Raw genomic sequence first — 23944 nt, 5'->3', positions numbered from 1 at the left:
TGGGTGTTAAATAAACGGGAAAATAAACTTGTTCTCGGTTCTAGTGGGAGGGGCATTCCCTGCGCCCACAGGTCTCGGTCCCTTTAAGGCGTCGCCAAACAGCGTAACGGGCTGCGCCAGACAGTGGACCCTTGGTGGGGGCGGGGCTGCGGGGCGCCCTGTGGTGAGTGATTTAAAGGGGCCGCGCCTGCGGCGCCGGGCGGAAAGCTACCGGTGTTGGCGCAGAGTGGAGCCTGGCTGCGGCCCCCTGGGTGAGTCCGGGTTTTCGTCGCCCCCGCAGACGCGTCCCTTCCGGGATCGTTAGCGAGACCTTGGTTTTCCTAAGATCTGTCCTCCGATTTCTGGTAGTCCCAGGCTCTCTTATGTTCCCATCCCCCTCCTCCCCCAGTTCCCGGCAGGTGTTTCCACGCGGGTAGCTGGGTGTGCGCTAGGGTGAAAGGGTCCTAGTTCTCCGTAAATTTTCCATGTAGTCTCTAAAGGGCCCAGTGACTCCCCCAAGTTTCCGTTAGTACTCCAGCCGTGCCAGAAACATTCTCATTCCCTCAGAAAAGCCCCAGTAATATTCCAGCGTTCATCCCGAGGCCGGTTCTCTAGCTCAAACGACCGCTGGGACGTGCCCATCCAGCTCCCAGTTTCCCCAGTAACAGTCCTGTATTCCTGGGAATCTCGGCAACTTTACAGTGACCCCCGGTAATTCCAGCATCCCTGGTTTCGTGTCAGTAATGGCGCCAGCATCGTTCCCAAAGTTCCAGTGATGCTCCACACTGTCAGAGACCCCATAACTTTATTAATGCGTGACAGTAAAGCTCCAACATCAGCCAGGAACACCTTGTGACCCCGCCCCACTCCGAGCATCTCGGGATCCTTCCGAGACCTCGACATCACCCCAGGACCCCTTGTGTGGTAGTTTGCCGGCAGCACTCCCAGCGCCCCGGCCTGTGGGTTTCCCGAGGGGTAGGTTTAGGTCAGAAGCCAGTCGTCTCCTCGACCCCCGTGGCTTGAAGACCCCAGTTTCCCTGGGAAGGTCCATCCAGCCTTCGCAGGGGGGTGCGGCCTAGCGTCTGCTGGGTCAGAATTGATCAATCCCGCAGGGAAGAAGCCAGGAAGGGGCCACTTGCGGGAGGAAGTCGGTCCTCTTGGGCGCCCGTGCAGTGGCTGCTGACTGGGTGTCTGGCAGGCTGCCCTTTAGCCCCAGGGTGGGGCTCTACCGCTGGGGCGTCTGCCGGCCCAGCGTATGGGTGACGGGAGCCAGGCGGGGAACCAGGGACCCCCCCCCCCCCTCCGCCCCACTCCCTAGCCCGGGACTCGAGGTCCACCTGCACCACTTCTCTGCTCTTCAGTGCCCCTCCAGCTGTCCTCTGGCCAGCAACGCCATCCAGGTGGCCCGTACGAAAGGGGCAAGGCTCATGGTAAGGAGCAGGGCTTGAGGCAGGGTAGAGGGGGGCCCAGAGCGACGACTTGCACCGGTTCCTTCTACTTCGTATTCCCTAGGACTCAGGGCTACCAGACCTGCCTCCCAGTCTGAAGCAACTGATGGAAGCTCCGCTGCAAACCGGAATGGTAAGGGTTGGGGAGGTGTGGCGCTGCGGGAACTACAATTCCCGAAATGCTCAGCGCTCACCGCGGTCCCGTGAGACCTTGGTTACGCCTGTTCTGGCGGAACTACGTTTCCCGGCGTGCACCGCGGGCCGCGGAGCCGCCGGAAAAGAGTTGCGCCCCCGGGGAGGGAGCAGCGCCGGCCCATTCTGCAGATGGGGGCATCGAGTCACGGGCCGACTGTGACCTCCTCGGGGGCCGGGGACTTGGCGGAGTGGGATGGGGACGGGGGCGTCCCGGCCTCCGTGGAGGGCTCGGCAGGCCGGATATGCGATGCGCAGCCAGTGCCCTTCATCCCGCAGGTGCTGGGCGTGATGATTGGGGCTGGAGTCGCGGTGCTGGTCACTGCCGTATTCATCCTCCTGCTGGTGCGGAGACTGCGAGTGCAGAGTGAGGACCCGGAGGGCCCCTCCGGGGAGGCTGCGGCGTAGGGAGCTGAAATGTCCGGGGCCCTAAGGCAGTAGAGATGGGACTTACGGGAGTCTCCAGGCAGGGTCCTCATCTCTGGTCGCGTGGAGTCTGCGCGGAGCTCAGAGTGCTTCTCTCCCCACTTATCCCCAGAGACTCCAGCCCCGGATGGTCCCAGGTATCGATTCCGGAAGAGGGACAAAGTGCTTTTCTATGGTCGGAAGATTATGCGGAAGGTGAGTCTAGGACCTCCTGGGGTCCTTGCCGACCACACAGAGGTTCTACCCTTTCCCTCTTGCACCTCTTAGTAAGCCCGCCCTCCTTGAGTACGCGTCTCTGGATCTGGTCCCTTCTCCCCTTAGGTCTGAACTGGCAGTTCACCCATCCCCCATCCTTAATTCTCCTAGGTATCACAATCCACTTCCTCCCTGGTGGATGCTTCGGTCTCCACCACTTCCCGGCCACGCATGAAGAAGAAACTTAAGATGCTCAACATTGCCAAGAAGTAAGGCTGTACTGGGTGTACCTGGCGCTGGGGGACCATCTCAGGGACCTTTTGAGTAATCAGCCCACAGCAAAGGGCCTATCTAAGGGTTCTTTGAACCCCACGGACTCAGAGGGGCTATCTCAGAGCTCTCCCACACCAGACAGGCTGTCTCTGGTGTCTGTGTGCCCCGAGGGCTCTCTCAGCTATGTTCCCCTACCACAGGGGTGTCCGTGAGCCCGTTACCTCCAGCCCATATCTCAGACATTTTATAATACACGTAGGGGTCTGCCTCCTAGTTTGCCATGTGGGCTAGTTCATGGGTCTCCCCACCCAAGAAGTGATTCATTGGGGTTCACTCAGGTGTTTCTGTGACCTGCTGGAGGGGCTGTCTCTAGCTTTTGCGTTCTGGGGGTATCTCTGCAATTTCTCCGTCAAAAAGCATCTTTCTATGTTACCTGCCTTAGAGTTCTTCCCACACTAAGGAGGCTGTCTTAAGCATTTCTGTACTGCCAGGAGTTATTTCAAGAATCTTCTTGCTTTAAGAAGCATAGGAGGGCATGTCTGGGGGCCATGTCATCAGCAAAGGGCTATCTCAGAGTCTGTGAGAAAGGCCCTCCCAGGGATCTTTCTAAGTTGGAAGCTGGCTCTGAGGTCGGTCTCCTGACATCATGGAATATACCTGAAGGTCTGTTTTGAGGGTGTCATCCCAGGGCTGTTCATGATCAACAGTTGTGTTATCACACAGCTTTTTAGGGCTTGAGAAGCAGTGGGTAGCTTTAGATTCTCTGTGGTCGGTTGAGGGTTTATATCTCGTGTGTGTTTATGTCGCGGGGGTGGTCTCAGTGTGTGCATACCCTAAAGGAGCTACACTGACGTCATGACCTTCAGAGGGCTATCTCAGCTCTCTGTGAACTGGGTACATGCTAGCCCAAGATCTTTCTGATCAGAAAAGGAGCCATGTCTGGATTTCTCTGTATCATGGAGTTTAATTCAGGGGTCTGGTCATACTAAAGGGTCTATGTCAGGAGTCTTGTGACCAGGGGAGGGATCATCTCAGTAGTAACTGTGCCTTGCCAGGAAGGGTTCTCCCAGGTCTATGGTTAGCAGAGGAGCTATATCTGTACTCTCCACACATGATGAGAGCTATTTCAGGAGTCGTGACCATCAAAGGCGTCATCTCAGGGTTCTTGATATCTGGGCATAAGGGCTAGCTCAGGGATCTTTGCAAAGATCAAAACAGTTGGACCGGGGGGTGACTGGGTGGCTCAGTCGGTTAAGTGTCCGGCTTTGGCTGAGGTCATGATCTCGCGGTCCGTGGGTTCGAACCCCGTGTCGGGCTCTGTGCTGACCGCTCAGAGCCTGGAGCCTGTTTCGGATTCTGTGTCTCCCTCTTTCTCTCTGACCCTCCCCCGTTCATGCTTTGTCTCTCTCTGTCTCAAAAATAAATAAACGTTAAAAAAACAAAACAGTCATACGGGGGGTCTCCTCATATGATGGAAGCCACCCCAGAGATCTGTTTGCGTTAGAGAGATTATGTCAGGGTCTAGTCTGTGCTGAGAAAGATGGTCTCAGGGTCCCATGATGAACAGAGGTGCTATTTTGGGGGGCAGCCCGTATCTTACGTCAGGGATCTGCCTAACTATAGGTTCTACCTCAGAAGCTTACAATTAGTGAAGGAGTAACCAGCAAATTCATTTTGTGAGGGATTAGATCAGTAAACATTTTAGGCTTTACAGGTCATACGATCGTTACAATTACTCAACTTAGCTGTTGAGCGGAAGTAGCCGCAGGTAATATGTAAACGAACATAAATGAACGTGAATTGCGTGTGTGCCGATAAAACTTTATTTACACAAGTGGGTAGGAGGCCAGAGTTTGCTGATCCCTGTCTTTTGTGATTTGGGGGAAAGGCTGTGTGGAGTCTCAGGTCTGCCCGAGCCCTCTCCCTACACGCCCCCTGCACCCTTCTCTTCCCACCAGGATCCTGCGCATCCAAAAAGAGGCCCCAACACTGCAACGGAAGGAGCCCCCGCCCTCGGTGCTTGAAGCTGACTTGACGGAGGGTGACCTGGCTAACTCCCACCTGCCCTCCGAGGTGCTCTACATGCTCAAGAATGTCCGGTCAGTGTTGGGGTGCAGGCGGGGGGCTGCAGAGCTGGGGGCTCACCTGACCTCCTGCATTCCTCCTCCTCCTCCTCCCTCCCCCATCCAACAGGGTGCTGGGCCACTTCGAGAAGCCGCTCTTCCTGGAGCTCTGCCGACACATGGTCTTCCAGCGTCTCAGCCAGGGTGACTACGTCTTCCGGCCAGGCCAGCCGGATGCCAGTATCTATGTGGTGCAGGATGGGCTGCTGGAGCTCTGTCTGCCAGGGCCTGTGAGTGGACCACCCAAGGGGGCACCAGAGGGAGATGGGCAGGGGGAATGGGCACTGGTTATCGGGATGGGCATTGCTGTCAGTCAGCAGGGTAGTAGTCTTCTGAGATGTGCGGGCAGGAGTTGGGAATGAATGCCCAAAGCTGTCGGGGTGGTCTGCATCGTCAGCAGTCACAGTTAGTGATGCCTAGGAAATGGATGCTGGTCAAAGATTTGGTGGGTGCCGGGATCGGGATGTCAGTGATCACTGGGTGGTGAGGTCGAGAGCCAGGGGTGTGGTCAGGAGGTGGAATGCCTGTTGGCAGGGTGGGGACAGCTGTGGTCAGCCCCCCACTCCCCTCCCGGTGTCTCAGGACGGGAAGGAGTGTGTGGTGAAGGAAGTGGTCCCTGGGGACAGTGTCAACAGCCTCCTGAGCATCCTGGACGTCATCACCGTGAGTGGTCGATCTTGGGGGGCGAGGAGGCTGGCTGTGAGGACAAAGTCGGAGGGCTGGTTTGGAGAGGGTCGTCTCAGGGACGCCAATCTCCGATAGTTCCCTCGGGTGCCGCCAGTGTTCTCAAGGCACTGGCGTTGGGAAGGACTGGGGGAGCGGGAAGGGGGCTCATAGCCCCTGATTTTGAGTCTCCTCGTTCCCCCGCGCCCCCAGGGCCACCAGCACCCCCAGCGCACTGTGTCCGCCCGGGCGGCCCGAGACTCCACGGTGCTGCGGCTGCCAGTGGAGGCCTTCTCTGCCGTGTTCACCAAGTACCCCGAGAGCTTGGTGCGGGTGGTGCAGGTCAGCGGGCCCTCTGTCTCCCTCCACCTACCCGACCGCCACGGGCACCTGTGGGCTGGGACTCAGCAGCCAACAGGGGCTCAAGCTGTGCTCTGGGCCCTGAGCAGGCAGAGCTCCAGGGGGGCCCTGTCCCCTCCCTCCAGCTGTCTCCACACCTGCTCCCCCCCATCTTCTGCCACCTGATTGTGGGTTTCTCCCTGGCTGGCCCTCTGCCCCGGGTCAGCCCCTCACTGCTGAGCCGACCTGGACCTTCCCTCCACTCCAGCCCCGTAATGCTTCCTCCCAGCCTTCCTGTTACCCAGCTCTTGTCCCGCAGTGTCTCACCTCCAGTTTTCTCCCCGGCCCCGCCCCCTCCGACCACACCCCTGCAGATTATCATGGTGAGGCTGCAGCGGGTTACCTTCCTGGCGCTCCACAACTACCTGGGTCTGACCAATGAGCTCTTCAGCCACGTGAGTTGTGCCGGGAGTACAGGGAACACGGGGCTGGGGGTGGGACGCGTGCCTCCCGGGTGGTACCACCAGGGTGCTCTCTGTCCCCAGGAGATCCAGCCCCTGCGCCTCTTCCCCAGCCCTGGCCTCCCAGCCCGCACCAGCCCCGTGCGTGGCTCCAAGCGGGTGGTCAGTGCCTCCGCCACTGAGGAGCCAAGGGAGACTCCCGGCCGGCCACCTGACCCCACTGGGGCCCCGCTGCCTGGACCTGCAGGTATCCCAGAGGACCCCAGCCCTCTCCCGAGGACCCCTTAGCTGGGTACCCAAGTCTGACTCCTGTCCGGTCCCCTAGGGATCCCTAGCCTCAGGGAGCCATCGGAATCGCTTTCCTAGTTCCCTACCACGTCATCCGAGCTTCAGGCGTGGTGGCTCTGAGGGGCCGGAGCCTGAACACGTGTCTCTCGCAGGGGACCCGGTGAAGCCCACCTCTCTGGAGGCCCCCTCCGCCCCGCTGCTGAGTCGCTGCATCTCTCTGCCAGTGGACATCTCAGGTTTGGGGCGCCGGAGGGGAGCGGGGGAGGCCATCAGGCTTCTGGGTTGAATGTAGGGGTCCCGGTCTTGATTTTCCCCATCCGTGAAGTGGGAATACTGGCAGCACTCGTGTGGCTTTTCGGCGGGTAATCACTGAGGTGGTTAAGAAGGATTCTGCGGGAAGGAGTGGTCACGGAGTAGTCCTGTCTGCACAGAGGCGGGATTCGGCACATAAGTCAAGTGTGGTCACTCGCGTCTTTGTTGTTTTTGTAAAATGCCTCCTGCTCACGGCAGGCTTGCAGGGTGGCCCCCGCTCGGACTTTGACATGGCGTATGAGCGTGGCCGGATCTCCGTGTCCCTGCAGGAAGAGGCTTCAGGGGGGCCCCAGGCGGCTCCCGCTCGGGTGAGGCCTTGCCCTCTCCCCCACCTCGCCCCAGCGCCCTCCCGGGACCCCAGCCTGGTGCACGGTGGCGTCCTCGGGAGGAGGTCAGGTGGGAGCACAGAGGTCACAGGCCCTGTCCCTTACAGACCCCCACTCAGGAGCCCCGGGAGCAGCCAGCGGGTGCCTGTGAGCACAGCTTCTGTGAGGAGGAGTTGGCCACGGGGGGTTGCCCCTTCGGGCCCTACCAGGGACGCCAGACGAGCAGCATCTTTGAGGCGGCGAAGCGGGAGCTGGCCAAACTGATGCGGATCGAGGTGGGCGGCCGTGGGGTCCTGGGGCACATGAGGTGGAGGGTCGGGGTCGGGGGGGGGGCGGACAGGCCCATCTCAACCCCGCTTTCCCTCCAGGACCCCTCCCTCCTCAACAGCCGGGTCCTGCTCCATCATGCCAAAGCTGGCACCGTCATCGCCCGCCAGGGGGACCAGGTGAGGCTAACTCCTGGTCTCTAATGCAGCTCTGACCCCAGACCTCTTTCTGACCCTTGATCCTTGCCCTTTGATCCTGTATGAAGATCCCCGAGTATGTGATTTCCGCCGCTGATCTTAGGTGCTATGACCCTGATCCCTATGTCCTCTGGACCTATCGACCTTTCTTCTCCAACCCTTGAACCTTTTATCATAGGACCCCCGACCCCTAGATCTCTCTTACCTGCCCCGGCCTCTCCTGTGACTTGTATTTTCTGACCTTTCCGTTCCTCAGTATGCGCTCACATCCTGTGTGCCTCTCGTCCTGGGCCCCTGCTGGGGTGGGTATGCGATAAGTGTGTGTGGATCAGAATCTGGACCCAGAGGCCGTGAACCAGCCCCTGGAGCTGGATTTCAGTGCTTCCTGGTAGCACCCAGCAAGTGTAGGAAAGCGTATCGCAGGAGTCCCTCTGGTGTGCACGTGGGGCAACTGAGGCCTAGTCATGATTTCATAGTCCAGAAGCCAGGAGGAGGAGGAGGAGGGTTCTGGACTGAGGGGGCCAGAGTTGCAATCAGACTCTGCCCTGACTCCCTCTGTGACTTTGGGCATGTCATCAGAAACGTTCTCCACTTCCTCATCCACAGAATGGGGTGATAATGGTAATTACCTGCTAGAATTGTCATGAGGGATAAAGAATAGTTCTGAACCTGAGGTGTTCAAGGGTGACAGGCCCAGGGGAGGGGGCGGAGCAGCTCATGGGGAGATGGGGGGGGGGCGTGACAGGACTCAGGCACTGAGACTGCAACCCCACTTCAGGGGAGGGCCAGGGGGGCCCCAGGCTTGGGGAGGGGGGTGTGGATTTGGGGGTGGCCCGCCTGCTACCGGCTGAGATACTGTTCTATCACTTGACCTGTTGGTTGAGCAGATGCCTCAAGCTGCTCATTGCAAGGTTGGGCTCCTTTCTACAGAGGAAATTGGGTGCGGCTTTCGCAATCTGGGGCTGAGGAAGTGGGGTCACACCGCAGCTCTTGTGGGGGGGCCCCTGGGCGCTGCTTATCTGCGAGACCAGGGGGCTCAACCCAGTCCCAGCTGGCCTGCTAGTGGACCAGACTGGTCTACAACCATGCGAGGCTCCTGGTGTCGGGGGGCTCTTCAGAACTTTGTCAGGGATGTTAATCTGCTGTGTCTCTCTCCCTCCAGAAATTCATACCACTGGTTTGCAAATGGGGGCATTTTTACCCCCCAGGGGACATTTGCCAGTGTTGCGACATTTTTTATTGACTTGGGAGGGTGCTACTGGCATCTAGTGGGTGAAGGCCAGACATGCAAGAATGCACAGGACAGTCCCCCCCCACCCCCAGCAGATTTATCCAGTCCCGAGGTTATGAAACTCTGCTTTACACAGGTATTGCCCAAAGTGTGCTTCTTGGAACACCTGTATTACTTACAAACAAGGGATCTGTGCTCAAACAGGTTTCTGGAATGTTGGCTATTTAATCCCTTTGTGGAAGCTCTATTAGCATATTCAAGGCTCTGAGAAGTCCTGCAGTGAAGAGACTTGCTTCCCAATCTGATGACAAAATGGCAGATTACTTTAGCAACCCCCATTCATATCCCAAACCGAATCTGGAAATTCTCTTAGAGGGTTCCAGCAGCTGTGTGTGTGTCCTGGGACTGCAGAGGCAGGAGATACCAGTAAGGCCCCTGCCCTTAGGAAAACCCACAGTTCTGACAGACCTTGCGTTCAAAAGAATGACACCAGTTCTTGTAAAATCATGTGCTTAGTGCATACACATAAAAGATGTTTTTGCCTTTACAAAATCTGGCTTAGGCAGGGTAGCACCTCTGAGGAAGTAACCTCCAGCTAAGGAGGAAGGAGGGGGAGGAATTAATTATGGGCAAGGGGCAGAAAAGAGCTTTCTAGGCAGAGGGAAAGCTTGTGCAAATGTCCTGTGGTGGAAATAGGATATTTGACCTCTAGGAGACAAAAGGAGGTCAACAGAGATGCAGTGGAACAAGGGAACTGGGAGCAAAGTATGTGTGTGTGTGTGTGTATATATATTATATATATATTTGGGGATACTTTTTTTGACATGTAATTCACATACTATGCAATTCATGCATTTAAAGAGAAGTCTGTGGTTTTTAGGACATTCAGAGTTGTGCAACCATCAACACTATCAAATTTTTTAATGACTTTCTTTTTAAAATTTATTTATTTATTTTGAGAGCACACAAGCAGGGTGGGGGCAGAGAGAGAGAACCCTGGGCAGGCTGTCAGCTCAGAGCCCCACACGGTGCTCAAACTCACGAACTGTGAGATCATGACCTGAGCCGAAATCAAGAGTCGGACGCTTAACCGACTGAGCCACCCCAGGCGCCCCGTAGACTGCTTTTAACTTTTGCCAGACTGTTTTCCGAAGCGGCTGCTCTGTTTTACCTTCCCACCAGCAGTGGGTGACAGTTGTAGTTTCTCTGCATCCTCTCTAACACATTTTGATTCTAGTCATCCCAGTGCGTGCAGTAGCGTCTCGTGGTTGTGTTTTTTGTGTTGAGAGAGAGCGCGTGCACGAACGCCTGGGAGACGGGCAGAGGGAGAGAGCGTCTCAAGCAGGCTCCATGCTTAGCTCAGCCCAATGCGGGACTTGATCCCACGACTCCAGGATCATGACCTGAGCTGGAATCAAGAATCAGACAGTCAACCAACTGAACCACCCAGGTGCCCCTCATGGTTTTGATTTGAATTTCCCTAGTGATCAATGATTTTGATCATCTTCTCATGTGCTTATTGGCCATTTGTCTACCTTCTTTGGGGAAGTGTCTATTCTGATGTTATGCCCAGAATTCGTGATCCCCAAAGACCACTAGGGAGCCGAGTCCGATGCAAAAGCAAAGAGCCTTTATTCGAGCTAGCTCGACCTCAATCCCCTACCTGCACCGAAGCAGAGGTGAGATACCAGGGAAGGAGAGCGAGTTTCAAAAGGACAAAGGTTTTATTGAGGCCTGGGGGCAGTTGGTGAGGTAATGGCTATGGCCTCAGCCGATTGGCTGGGGAGGGGTCCTGGGGAAGGGTCCGGCAGGTGAGGGAGGGTTTACTCAAGGGGAGGAGGTGTGGTCAAGGTGAAGGACACAGAAAAAGATGGAGTCGGCTGGCGTAGGCCCGCCCTTTCACTGAGACTTTGACCATTTTTTTAAAATTGAGTCATTTGTCTTTTTGTTATTGAGTTGTAAGAATTCTTTATGTATTCCAGATACAAGACCCTTAGCAGATAGGGGATTTGCAAGTATTTTCTCCCAGTCTCTGGGTTGTCCTTTCAGTTTCTTGAATCAGTGTCCTTTGAAACTCAGAGTTTTTCATTTTGATTAAGTCCAACTTATCAAGTTTGTGTTGTTGCTCTTATTTTTGGTGTCATATCTAAGGATTCCTCACCAAATTCAGAGTCACAAAGACTGAGCCCTATATTTGCTTCTATGAGTTTTACAGTTTTACCTTTTACCTCCATGTCTTTTGATCCATTTCTATATGGTGTGAGGTAAGGGTCCAAATTTATTCTTCCATGGGCTAACTAGTTGCCCTGCATAAACTCAGAGGGCTTAAGCTCAGCCATGCCACCCCCCTCCATAGCCCTTGCAGCCTCTTGCCGGCTATGTTGGAGAGAATTTATGGAGCTTGGGGCACCTGGCTGGCTCAGTCGGTTGAGCATGGGACTCTTGATCTCAGGATCATGAGTTGAACCCCGTGTTGGGCATAGAGAGTACTTTAAAAAAAAAAAAAATCTCATGGGTGCCTGGGTGGCTCAGTCAGTTAAGAGCCCGACTCTTGATTTCAGCTCAGGTCATGATCTCATGGCCTCATGGTCTGTGGGTATTGAGCTCCGTGCTGACAGCAAGGAACCTGCTTGGGATTCTCTCTCCCACTCTCTCTGCCTCTTCCCTGACTGTGCACGCTCTCGCTCTCAAAATAAGTAAACTTGTTTTAAAAAAAATCTTCAAAAAAGAATTTATGGGCCTTAATCTGGTCTCAGATTTTGTTAATCCGTTACTAATGGCTACCGTGGGTGCCCAATGGAAATTAGGTATGTTGTGCAGCTCAGAGCACTGCAGAGCGTTTCCTCCCTCCCCTTAGCTTTTCCTCGGGGTGCACTGAGCTGAGTTGAGGGTGGGAGTGTTGCCCCCGTGCCCATCTCTGCCTCTGCCCCCCAGGACGTGAGCCTGCACTTTGTGCTGTGGGGCTGCCTGCACGTGTATCAGCGCATGATCGACAAGGCGGAGGACGTGTGCCTATTCGTGGCACAACCCGGAGAGCTGGTGGGTCAGCTGGCGGTGCTCACCGGGGAGCCCCTTATCTTCACACTGAGAGCCCAGCGAGACTGCACCTTCCTGAGGATCTCTAAGTCTGACTTCTATGAGTATGGCGGGAGGCCCCCCCCCCCAGTGTTGGGGTGGGAGTGGTACTTGGAGGGCCCGACTTGACCCCATTGTGCTGGGGCAGAGCCCCCCCCTACCCCCCCCCCCCCCCCCCCCCCATGCCCGGTGCCTTTCCCCGGACAGCTTTGAGCCCTTCTGCTCCCACCACCAGGCCATCACGGGCCCTCTCCACTTCCCAAGGACATTCCCTTCCAGCTCCCCTCCCCCGGCTCACGCACCCCCCACTGTCCCCTGTAGGATCATGCGTGCACAGCCCAGTGTGGTGCTGAGCGCCGCGCACACGGTGGCCGCGAGGATGTCGCCCTTCGTGCGCCAGATGGACTTTGCCATCGACTGGACGGCGGTGGAGGCGGGACGCGCTTTGTACAGGTGCAGCTCAGGCCTTGCCTAGGACGCAGCCCCCACCCCGTGGCAGCCCCCACCCCGTCTCACCCGCTCCCCACCCCAGGCAGGGCGACCGCTCCGACTGCACCTACATCGTGCTCAATGGGCGGCTGCGCAGCGTCATCCAGCGCGGCAGCGGCAAGAAGGAGCTGGTGGGCGAGTACGGCCGCGGCGACCTCATTGGCGTGGTAAGCACCCCCCCCTCCCCAGCTCCTCCCAACAAACACGGCGTCCCAGGTAGTCTGATGGGACGGTGATGGCGGCTCCCTTCCGTGGGCGGGAGGAGGGGGCGACTTCTTGGGGTGGGGAGTCTTCATGGGTCTCCTCCCCAGACTTCTATCAGAAGAGGAGACAACCCCCCCACCCCCGGCCGACCCCTGCCGCATGGGTCCCTCTCCCCGACGTTCTAATGAGTCGTGGGGCCTGATCTTCCATCCCATATCGGGGGACCGTCGGGGTAGGGCCGGACCGCCTCCTCTCTGCACCCACGGTCGGCTTCCCCTTTCCTACCCGAGACCTCCCGGCTCAAGCAGCCCTGGTCACGCACGCGGTCCCCCAGGTGGAGGCGCTGACACGACAGCCTCGTGCCACGACGGTACACGCGGTGCGCGACACGGAGCTGGCCAAACTCCCCGAGGGCACCCTGGGCCACATCAAACGTCGATACCCGCAGGTGCTGCTGGGTGCTGTGCGGGCTGGTCTCCTTAATGGAGGGGAGGGCCCGAGGGGGCAGGGCCTAATGGGGGGGGGGAATAGAGCCCTAGGGAGGAGGTGGAAACCCCCCCAGTAAGAGCAGGGCTCTTTGGGGGCGGGGCCCGGGCAAGGGGTACGCAGGCAACCGAGTAGGAGGAGGGAAAAGTTGTCCCTCTCGTCTCACTGGAACGCCGCTTTCCCACGTCCAGGTCGTAACCCGCCTCATCCACCTGCTGAGCCAGAAAATTTTGGGGAATTTGCAGCAGCTGCAAGGACCCTTCCCGGGTGAGAGCCGGCAGCCCCGGGAATGCTGGGGGATGTAGTCGTAAGCCTAGAACGCGCCGGGAGAGGGAGCCCTAAGCCCTGGGCATGCTGGGAGATGGAGTCGGGTGTAGAAACCACGCTCTGCGTGGGGCTTGAAGCGGGGAGGGGGGGGTGGGATCTGATGGATTTCCGGTGCCTGCTGTGGGGGCGGGGAGGGGGATGGAGTTCGGGTTCCTGGGCAGGCCGGAAACGGAGACCTAGACCCCCGGCCATGCTTTTAATGGAATCTAAAGTGTCGGCAGTGCTGAAGGGCAGAGTCTTTAGTGGCAAGCTGGGTTGTGGGTGTCCGGGCCTACGGGGCGGGCTAGGGACCACATCTTGAGCCCACTGTAGAGGGAGTCCTTAAAGGAGTATGCTGGGAAATGAAGTCCGTCGGGGTGGGGGGTGGGGTCAAGGGTCTTGTTGGGGAGTGGCTTCTGAAGTGACGGGCAAGCTGGAAGGGGTTGTTCTCTGTTCCAGCGTTTGCTGGGAGGTGTGGTTCCTTGAGTTAGGGTCCTTCGGGGAATGGAGTCGGGTAACAGGCATGTGGGAGTAAGGCGCTGAGATTCTCTGTGAGGGCAAGCCCACCCTGGATCAGCCCAGCAACCTCTACGCCTGCCCTTCTTTATCCCCAGGGTCTTCTTAGGCCCCTTCGGCCTTGATGCCTGGATGGGGGATGGGCAGTGGTGACCCTTGGCTAAGAACCGCCCCCACGCCCAGGGTCTTTCCTGACATTTTTTCCCCTGTCTTGGCCCATGTATACAAATGCCCATTCACTTCCATCAGGCCATCCGTCCACCCTTGTCACAATTCTGGGGCAATCGCAGGCGCAGAAACGTCAAGATTTCAGACCCCTGAGAGTCTCTCTGTTGATGAAATACAGAAAAGTTTTCCAGGGAGCACCTAACGTCCTAGGCACTGTGTTGGGCACGGGAGTGGGGAGAGTGCGTAGGCAGACAAAGCTTCTAAAAGGGCTTACAGCTCGACAAGCGAGGTATTTTAATGTTTATTAAATTAAATTAATTAAGAGAGAAACAGGGTTTGAGCAGGGTAGGGACAGAGAGAGAGAGAGAGACAGAGTCCGAGGCAGGCTCCAGGCTCTTGAGCTGTCAGCACAGAGCCCGATGCGGGGCTCAAACTCACCAACCCGGAGATCATGACCTGAGCCACAGCCGAGGCTTAACTGACTGAGCCAACCAGGCGCCCCACAAGCGAGGTATTTGAAAAACACAAAGAAAAGTCCTGATGTCACAAGCTGATACATACAGTGAAGAAAACAAAAGGTCTAGCGGAGGGAGGGCGGCCTGAGGACAATGAGCTGAGACTTGACAAATTAGATAGGGCCTGGAGGGGAACTAGGAAGACCCACACAGGATTTGGGGGCTTTGGACCGCTTCACGGATGAAAGGGAGCGAGCAGGAGAAATGGAGGCCGGGGCCTGGAGCCTGGGAGGGGCATTTAAGCTTATTCAGACTGGGAAGCATCTGGAGGGGAGGAGGCAGTGAGAGCTCCAGGCAAGAGAGAGGGGTTCGTGGCTTGGTGTAGGAGGTTAGTGGAGAAACTGAGAAGCAAGTGGATGTTTCTGCCTAGTTTTGCGTTTAAGTCCCTTCAGTGGACAGAGGCACCAAGGCCAGAATGGTGTGGGAGCACGGATCTGTCCATGCAGACATATAATGTAGAGTTATGTGATGGGTCCTGTTGAGGAGATTAGGCCCCAAATCGAAGTTCACATGGATAGGTCTTATCAAGACGGGGGACGGGGTGAGGCTGCGGGACCAGTACCGAAGCCGTTACCTTTGCTGTGGCTTCACCAGGCCTCAGCTAAGGGATGAGGGCCCGGGATTTCTGAGGAGGAGGCGGAGACAGGTCTACCCTCCGGACACGATTGCACAACAAATCTTTACTCGGGACTCAGCAGGCTCGGGACTCGGCGTCCCCCCTCACTCGGAACTTACCAACCCAGCCAGCAACTTGGCAACCGTGGCGGTCCTGCCAGTGTGCGCCGAGGTGCCCATGGTGGCCTTCACCCTGGAGCTGCAGCATGCTCTGCAAGCGATTGGTCAGTCGGGGAAAGGGGCGTGTCTAGAGGCCATTGGGTGGGGCGGGGCGCACGTGGGCGGAGCATTGGCCAGTGAGGGTGGGGTGGACCCGGGAGTGGGGGGGGGGATTCTCTTATAGGAGAGCCTCCCTGCCCCCCCCCCCCCCCCGCTCCCCGCAACCCTGCACCCCTCTCTCTTGGCCTGGATTCCTAACTTCATCCTCACCCATCCCCAGGTCCAACCCTTCTCCTCAACAGTGACATCATCCGGGCCCGCCTAGGGGCTTCTGCCCTGGATAGGTATGTGTTTGGGGTTTGAGGACGTGGGGATGGACTTGAAGCCCAGAATTCTTTCAATTCCGGTTGAGTTCTGGGCTGTGAACCAAGGAGCATGCGCCCCATCCTCCGGTCAATGGGAGCCCGTGGATTGAATCGCCCCTGGAGGGCGCGGATGCAGGGGTCTAAGATCCCCTCCAACCCTCCAACCCGGAATGGAGCTGCATGGTTTCCGGGAGGTGTGGGACCCCTGACCAGCCCCCAGGATGGCTCACCCCCAACCCCTGTCCCAGCATCCAAGAGTTCCGGCTGTCAGGGTGGCTGGCCCAGCAGGAGGATGCCCACCGCATAGTGCTGTACCAGACTGACGCGTCGCTGACACCCTGGACTGTGCGCTGCCTACGCCAGGCCGACTGCATCCTCATCGTGGGCCTGGGTGACCAGGAGCCCACTCTTGGCCAGGTCCGGAGACCGCACGCACACAGTGACCCCGCCCTCCCGTGCCTGCACCGGGCCCGCACACCCTCACCGTGGGGCTAGGAGAGCGGGGACCCAAGCTCAGCCGGGGGCTGGGGCGGGGAGGAAATGACCCACGATCAGTGACTTCCACCCTCCGCTACCCCACAGCTGGAGCAGATGCTGGAGAACACGGCGGTGCGCGCCCTCAAGCAGCTGGTGCTGCTGCACCGGGAGGAGGGCGCGGGCCCCACGCGCACCGTTGAGTGGCTCAACATGCGGAGCTGGTGCTCTGGGCACTTGCATCTGCGCTGTCCACGCCGCCTCTTCTCTCGCCGCAGCCCAGCCAAGTTGGTGAGGGCTGCACTTGGAGAGGGGCCCCGCGGGAGGCGGGAGGGGCGGGGTGTGGGTGGGTGGAGCACCCTAGGGGCGGGGCCTAGGGGCTGTGGGGGCGGAGCGGTGCCGCGGAGGCCCAGGTACCGCCTCCTGCACCCCATCCTCATGCGTCGCCTCTCTCTCCCCCGCGCCCCCCGCCCCCTGCATCCCAGCACGAGCTCTATGAGAAGGTTTTCTCGAAGCGCGCGGACCGGCACAGCGACTTTTCCCGCCTGGCGCGGGTGCTCACAGGCAACACCATCGCCCTGGTGCTGGGCGGGGGCGGTGCCAGGTGAGGGGTGGGGCTTGTCCTGAAGAGTGGGGTTGCGGTGCCTGGGGGGTGGGGTTTGTTCCCTGGGAGCCCTCCCATAGGGATGGGGCTGGCGCTTGCTGGTTGCCTGGGGAGATGGGAGAAGGGGAGTCCTTGGTTGGGGGGGCGGGGGTGGGAGATCTCCAGGGAGTCCCTGGGTTTTCTCCCCTTTGCAGGGGCTGCTCACACATCGGCGTGCTGAAGGCTTTGGAGGAGGCAGGGGTCCCCGTCGACCTGGTGGGCGGCACGTCCATCGGCTCCTTCATCGGTGCCCTGTACGCTGAGGAGCGAAGCGCCAGCCGCACTAAGCAGCGGGCCCGGGAGTGGGCCAAGGTGTGTGTTGGGGGGGGAGGGGGGAGGAAGTGGGGGGGGAAGGAGGGGTGGGGGACAGGCCCACCCCCACCCACCGCAGGAGGGGACAGGCCCACCCCCACCCACCACAAGAGGAGCACCCTGAAACCTGACCCCAAAGGGTCCCTGAGCCCTTTCTGCCCTTTTCCTGACTTAATTTGTGAACCCCACTTGGACCCCAATAGCAGATGCCACCAGGACTTTGTGACCTCCTGGTTAGTGACCTGGCCCCCAGCTGGAGCCAATCAGGGCCCTCTGTGACCCCCTTGTTAGTGACCCCGCGCGACTCCCGTTTGACCCTCACTGGCCTCCTTGCCGCTAGAACATGACTTCGGTGGTGGAGCCGGTGCTGGACCTCACGTACCCCGTCACCTCCATGTTCACCGGGTCGGCCTTCAACCGCGGCATTCACCGCGTCTTCCAGGACAAGCAGATCGAGGTGTGCCCTCCTCCCTTGCCTGCCCTGCCCCTGCTGCTCCCTGCGGGAGCCCCCACTCCTCTGCCACCCTGGTCCCTGTCCCCACAGGACCTGTGGCTCCCGTACTTCAACGTGACCACGGACATCACCGCCTCAGCCATGCGCGTCCACAAAGATGGTGGGTGCCCCCAGCCGGCCCCACGACAACCTCTGTGGCCGAGTCGGGAGGGGGTGCGGGGAGGGCAGCTGAGCATCTGGGACGTTGTTAACATGAGTGACCGTCCGCCCCGGCCTGAGGGCCGAGCACTAACCACCACCCACTAATGCCCCGGAGGCCCCAGGTATGTCTGTCCTCAGGGGTGGGGGGCTGGAAGGCTAGTCAGGCCCCTCACCCCCTCACCGCCATCCCCGCAGGCTGCGTGTGGCGTTACGTCCGGGCCAGCGCCTCCTACTGTCCCTACCTGCCCCCACTCTGCGACCCCAAGGACGGGCACCTGCTGGTGGATGGGTGCTACGTCAACAACGTGCCAGGTCAGCGAGCCCACCGGGCTGGCCGGGCCTCCGAGCGTGTCTGAGCGTGTCTGTGCGTGTCTGTGTCTGTGTGTCCCGCCGGGCAGGCTCCCTGTGGCGATACGTACGCGCCAGCATGACGCTGTCGGGCTACCTGCCCCCGCTGTGCGACCCGAAGGACGGGCACCTCCTCATGGACGGCGGCTACATCAACAACCTGCCAGGCAAGTGGCTGCCCCCTCGCTCCCACGCAGAAGCGCGCACAGCACACGCGTGAGCAGGTGGGCCCACATGCAGGCACACAAACAGGCGCCCGGGAGGCCACGCCCTCGCACGCCCGTCCCTCCACGCTGCCGCAGACACACACGAGCGCACACGCACAGATGGGGGGCACCCGTGCGACCGAGTGAAGCTCTCGCGCTTACCTGCTGACCTCACCCGCGCCGGTGGCAGGCGGCCAGCTGTGCAGTTCGACGTGTCACATACCCCGAAGCGAGCGCATACGAACAGATGCAGGGGCTAGGTACACGCGCGCTCCCGGGGCCCGCAGGCCAAGGTGGGGGGGGGGGGGGGTGTCAGCAGACGACAGCGAATCCGGCCCCCGGCCTGATTTTGCAAATGAAATCGCACAGCCACGCCCAGTCGTTCACGCTCTGTCTCGTGGCCGCTCCGTGCCGCCATGGCAGAGTCGCGCGCGGTTGTGACGGAGACCACGTGGCTGCAGAGCCGGAGTTGTTTTCTCTGTGGCCCCTTACGGGAAACGTTGGCAAACCCCCGCCATCGGTGCTCTGCACAGACGCACAGCCTAACAGCCACACGCACGTGAGCAGGTGTGCACAGATCCGTAGGTGCACAGGCGCTAGGAGACTTGCGAGGGCCGTCCAGGTGGGTGCACAGAGACGACACACGCCGAGGTGTGCGTGCTCACACACACACACACACACGAGACACACACGGGTGGCAGGCGTGTGCAGGCTCGTGCAGGCGCACGGACGTGGGCACGTGTTCCGAGACACACAAACAAGCTCGTGAGGTACTCAGGCAAAGTCTGATGGAGACTCAGGTCTCTTTCCTGGCTGCAGGACCCTGTCCCCATCCCCCCAGGCCCTCCCAGACCCACTCGGGGACACTCAGTGGGACACACGGACGTGGAAACACAGACCCACAGACACACCGGCCTCCTCACCGGGCCATCACCCGCCCTTCACCCCTCTGTCCTGTTTCTCTGAACCTCCTTGTTCCTGTTCATTGTTCTCTGTCCCCGTCTCAGCCCCAGATCTCCCCCCAGATCCTCTCTCCCTCCAAATCTCTGATATCTCTGCCCAGAAAATCTCTGTTGCTCTCCCTGCATCTCTGCATGTCTCTCCCTTGTGGTTTGACGTCCACGCGTCTCCGTGTCTGTTTTCTTGCCCCTTGGTCTTCCAGCCTCTGTGACTGTATCTTCCTGCCTCTCCGTTTCCTAGTGTCCTCACCACCCTGTCTCTCCTTATCACTCCCTCCACACCTCTGCCCCCCCCCCCCCACGTGTCTCACTTTGTGTTTCCTCCCCAGCGATGTTGTCTGTACCTCCATCTTCTCCACCCCTCTGGCCCCACTTCCCCAGACCTAAAAGCTCCACCGTCTGACCCTACCTCCTCAATGTCATGGGCATCAATGCCCATGCCCTTTGCATACCGGCTTGTTGTTTGCATGGTTTTTCGTGTGTGACCTTTTGCATGATGGTGTTTGTGGGACTGGGTTGAGCTTCCCTGCCCTGGGCTCTGGCGGGGAGCCACCTGCTGACCGCCCCCGGCCCCACAGCGGACATCGCCCGCAGCATGGGTGCCAAGACGGTCATCGCCATCGATGTGGGGAGCCAGGATGAGACGGACCTCAGTACCTACGGGGACAGCCTGTCTGGCTGGTGGCTGCTGTGGAAGCGGCTAAACCCCTGGACAGACAAGATCAAGGTTCCAGACATGGCTGAGATCCAGTCTCGCCTGGCCTACGTGTCCTGCGTGCGGCAGCTGGAGGTTGTTAAGTCCAGCTCCTACTGCGAGTACCTGCGCCCGCCCATCGACTGCTTCAAGACCATGGACTTCGGGAAGTTCGACCAGATCTATGTGAGCGGGTGGGAGTGGCATGGTGCCTGTATGGTGGGCTGACAGAGCTTTACTACTTAGAGCCCAGAGCAACATGAGGGGAAGGATTCTAGGGCTCCGTTCCCAGATGGGATCTGTGAGGAACAGAACGGTAATTGATTTGTGATGTCTGCAGTGCGTGTGGCAAGTGAATGTGGCTGTGCATGTGCCGTGTAAGAACTAAGATTCCCATTATGTGCCAGCTGCACTGCCTGAAGCACTGTCTAGCGATTTCTAAAGCCGTTTTCTTCATCGGTGGGAATGAGAACATTGGTCAGTTTGTAACGTTTGCCACAAGCATGGGAGAGGTGTGGAGCAGTGCATATGTCACCTGCCACTGACCTGAAAAATATGTCCTAGCCCATGCTAGCTGAAATTGACTGGGAGCTGCTGACCAGAGCCCTGAGTAAAAAAGTCTGATCCCCTTTCTGGGCTCACTAGGAAAGTGTGCCGTGATGGATTGGTGACGTCTGTCACGGGCACGGGAGATGGTGATATCTACAGACGTATTGCATTTTTGCAGACCTTGAAATAAGCTTACACAACATCATCTCAGGCCATTTGGTACTTGGCACACTGCACAGGGCTGAGTGGGAAAGAACGTAGAGAGATTGATTGGTAATGTCTGACAGGGGCACAGGATGAGAAGCGTGGGGACAAGTGTGCGACCTATGGCTGGCCCTGAAATAGGTTTAGTCTCAAATGCCAGCTCCCCCAGAGCATCAGGCTGTTGAGAGGCCAAGGAAAGGTCAACAGAACAGAGCTGAGGAGAGAAGGGGAGGCAGAGAAGACCGTTAGGGGAGTGGGGTTTGCGGGCATGGCCTCAGCCTTCTTGCCTCCTGCAGGATGTGGGCTACCAGTACGGGAAGGCTGTGTTTGGGGGCTGGAGCAGGGGCGACATCATTGAGAAGATGCTCACGGACCGGCGGTCTGCTGACCTCAATGAGAGCCGCCGTGCGGATGTAAGCCCGTGACCTACCCCAGTGGGGCCACTCTTAAAACTAGATTACCCCAACCCGTCTCAGGTGACCACAGACCTCCTTGAATTTAGCTGAGACCCTCAGACCAGAGAACTCCCCCTAGGATCTTCGGGCCCCCAAAACACCACAGGCCCTGATGCTCCAGGATCCCACAGAGGCCCCGAGACCTTCACTTACACCTGCATTCCACAGGTGCTGGCCTTCCCCAGCTCTGGCTTCACCGACTTGGCAGAGATCGTGTCCCGGATTGAGCCGCCCACGAGCTACGTTTCCGACGGCTGTGCTGATGGTGAGGGGCCCAGGTCGCTCATAGGAGGGTGGGGCTGGGCCTGGGATTGGTGGGCCCCTGGCCCCACACCTCACCTTGCTCCCTGATTCCAGGAGAGGAGTCAGATTGCCTGACAGAGTATGAGGAAGACGCAGGGCCTGACTGCTCGCGGGACGAAGGGGGCTCTCCCGAGGGCGCCAGCCCCAGCACCGCCTCTGAGATGGTGAGAGTGAGTGGCCCAGGCCCTCCCCAAGGTGGGGTGACATGGCTGATGCATGCCGAGCGGCGTGCACCAGCATCCCGGGCTCTGTGATACGTGTTGATACGTGTGTGTGGCACTCCTGTCCCCTCAGGAGGAGGAGAAGTCAATTCTCCGGCACCGGCGCTGCCCGCCCCCGGACCCTCCCAGCTCGGCTGTGGATGCCTGAGGACCTCGAGAGGGTCCCCCTGGGGCTGGGCTGGGGGCGAGCCCTGTGGGGGTGGCTCATTCCCTCTCTGCCTGCTGCTATGCCTGCGACCCTCCTGGGTCCCCCTTGATCCCAGCGCCCAGGGCGCACACACTGGACTGCCCTGCCCCCGAGGGGAGGGACAGCACCGCACTGAGGACCCTGGATCAGTTACTCCCAATAAACCCTCCCCTCTTGGAAGTGGCCTCATGTCATCTTTGGGTGCAGGGGGCACCTCACCCCACCTTCCATGACTGGGATGGCTGGAGCTGGGGCCGAGACAGCCTTGAGCTTGTCACAGCCCCCGCCCCTGCTGCCCCCTTGCCCAGCCTCAGGCCCAGCTTCCCTGAGGGCTCTCAGAATTCACAGGACCTCCGAATGCCACAGGCAACCCCCAGGGATCACAGGTGTTCTTGGGTGCCCACCCTGGCACCCCTTATTTTCCCCCTGCCCTTGGCTGGTCCTACTGTGTGCACGTGCTTTGTGTGCTACGTGTGCCTACTGTGTGCGCAACAGAGCCTGGCTCCCAAAGGATGCCCTGTGCAAATACGCAGGCACATGTGGGCGCACACGCATGCACGGAGCTCACAAACTTTCAGAGACTCCCAGGCATGACCTTACTGTGTGTTGAGCTGAGGCCGTACAGAATGAGCCAGTCCCGACGGCGCGCGGAGACCTGTCCCCAGGGGTTCTCAGTCACCGTCTTGGTGTGTCTAGACTGTGGAGCCGAACTGCCTGGTGTGAAGCCCCAGGCTGGCTTCTTACTGGTGGCCTCAGGCTTGTGGCTGAAACTCTGAGCCTCACCTGCTCCAACTGTGAAGTGACGCTGGTAGTAAGTGCCCCATCAGATGCCACTGCTACTGTCACTACAGCTGTCGCTACTGGGCTCTAGCCTGGGCCTGAGCCCGGGCCCCTCGAGGCTCCCAGCCGGCGCCCCTACTGTGTGCTGAAGGCCTTTTGGGGGCTCCCAGTCACTGCCTTTACCACATGCCGTTAAGTGCAAAATTCGGTGGCACCGTTGTGCAGCCATCCCCACCGTCCCCCTCCAGAACTTTCTGACCCGAAACTGAAATTCCGCCCCAATTAAGCACTAACTCCCCCTCGCCCAGCCCCAGCACCCACCAGCTACTTTCTGTCTCTATGGGTTTGACTCCTCCAGGGACCTCATATAAATGAAATCAGATAGTATTTGTCCTTCGGTGTGACTGACTTATTTCGTTAAGTATGACGCCCTCAAGTGTCATCCGTGTAGCAGGCATCAGAACGTCCTTCCTTTTTAAGACTGAATGATACTCCGTTGTACGGATGGATCACGTCTTGTTCATTTGTTTACCTGTCAGTGGACGCTCCTGGCTGCTTCCACCTTGGGGGCGTTGTGAGCAACGGTGCCGTGAACACGGGCATATACATATCCCTGCTTTCACTTCCGCTGAGTGTGGACCCAGAAGTGGCATTGCCGCGTCATACGGTCATGCTCGGTTTAACTTTTTGAGGAACTGCCACACTCTTCCTCACGGTGGCTATACCACTTGACCTTCCCACCAGCAACACACTGGCCTTGGGAGGTTTTTGAGTGGGGAATAGTCAGATCTGTGTCTCCAGAAGGGGATGGCTCGCAAGGGACCGAGGAGAGATGACTGGGGCAGCGGACCCAGGGAGGGGAAGGAGGGACAATGTCCGAGACATTCACAAGAAAATTTGCCAGAATCCAGAGTTTGATGCACACCGGGGGGCAGGGCGCAGGGGACGGCAAGGGACAAGGGCACCGTGGCATAGGTGACCAGGGAGGGACCTCTTTGTCAAGATGGGATGTGGAGAAAGGAACAGGAGTAGGGGGTCATTCTGGGCTCTGTTCTGACCACGTTCAGTGTGAGGAGCTTGAGGGGCCGTCCGAAGGGAGATGGTGGGGGCTCTGGACATTTGGGTTGGGGACTTAAGAGAGATTTGTGCTGGGACCAGTCGGAAGCACCAGGGCAGTGGTGGAGATTGATGACATGGGGATCCATGACGTTGTCCAGAGAGAGGCTGTGCTGAGCGAGAACAGCCCTGGGGCTCACGTATGCGCTGTCTTCTAGATGCTTACCTGAAGCTCCCCTCCTCGCCTTGAAGTGGCCCAGGGGCAGCTGGGGTGGGCCGA

At 58.8% G+C, this 23944-nt stretch overlaps 1 protein-coding gene across 6 annotated transcripts; it reads left to right on the top strand.

The window, feature by feature from the left end:
- The first annotated feature begins 98 nt into the window (after window positions 1-98).
- PNPLA6 (patatin like phospholipase domain containing 6) lies at window positions 99-22008 on the top strand. 6 transcript variants are annotated; one of them, XM_043590230.1, is made up of 35 exons: window positions 99-251; window positions 1341-1409; window positions 1492-1560; window positions 1899-1986; window positions 2158-2240; window positions 2412-2509; window positions 4472-4612; window positions 4707-4866; window positions 5219-5299; window positions 5513-5641; window positions 6013-6093; window positions 6184-6346; window positions 6540-6623; window positions 6898-7007; window positions 7133-7300; window positions 7394-7471; window positions 11655-11860; window positions 12117-12248; window positions 12328-12451; window positions 12823-12936; window positions 13166-13241; window positions 15175-15318; window positions 15534-15597; window positions 15867-16035; window positions 16201-16383; window positions 16578-16696; window positions 16891-17047; window positions 17388-17504; window positions 17592-17661; window positions 18101-18217; window positions 19794-20095; window positions 20959-21075; window positions 21286-21382; window positions 21475-21584; window positions 21715-22008. In XM_043590230.1, exons 2-35 carry the CDS (start codon window positions 1407-1409, stop codon window positions 21787-21789), a joined length of 4029 nt encoding a protein of 1342 aa, XP_043446165.1. In that variant the 5' UTR covers window positions 99-251; window positions 1341-1406; the 3' UTR covers window positions 21790-22008. The 6 variants fall into 6 exon arrangements, with proteins under 6 accessions (XP_043446165.1, XP_043446166.1, XP_043446167.1 ...); XM_043590231.1 differs by having other exon boundaries at window positions 105-251; window positions 15178-15318; XM_043590228.1 differs by lacking the exons at window positions 99-251; window positions 1341-1409; window positions 1492-1560; window positions 18101-18217 and adding an exon at window positions 17898-18014 and having other exon boundaries at window positions 1649-1986.
- The last annotated feature ends 1936 nt before the right edge of the window (window positions 22009-23944 follow it).

The sequence above is a fragment of the Prionailurus bengalensis genome, chromosome A2, assembly GCF_016509475.1.
Source record: "Prionailurus bengalensis isolate Pbe53 chromosome A2, Fcat_Pben_1.1_paternal_pri, whole genome shotgun sequence".
Lineage (NCBI taxonomy): Eukaryota > Metazoa > Chordata > Mammalia > Carnivora > Felidae > Prionailurus > Prionailurus bengalensis.
Note: the sequence above shows the minus strand (reverse complement) of the source record. Positions and strands in the feature narration are given on the sequence as shown.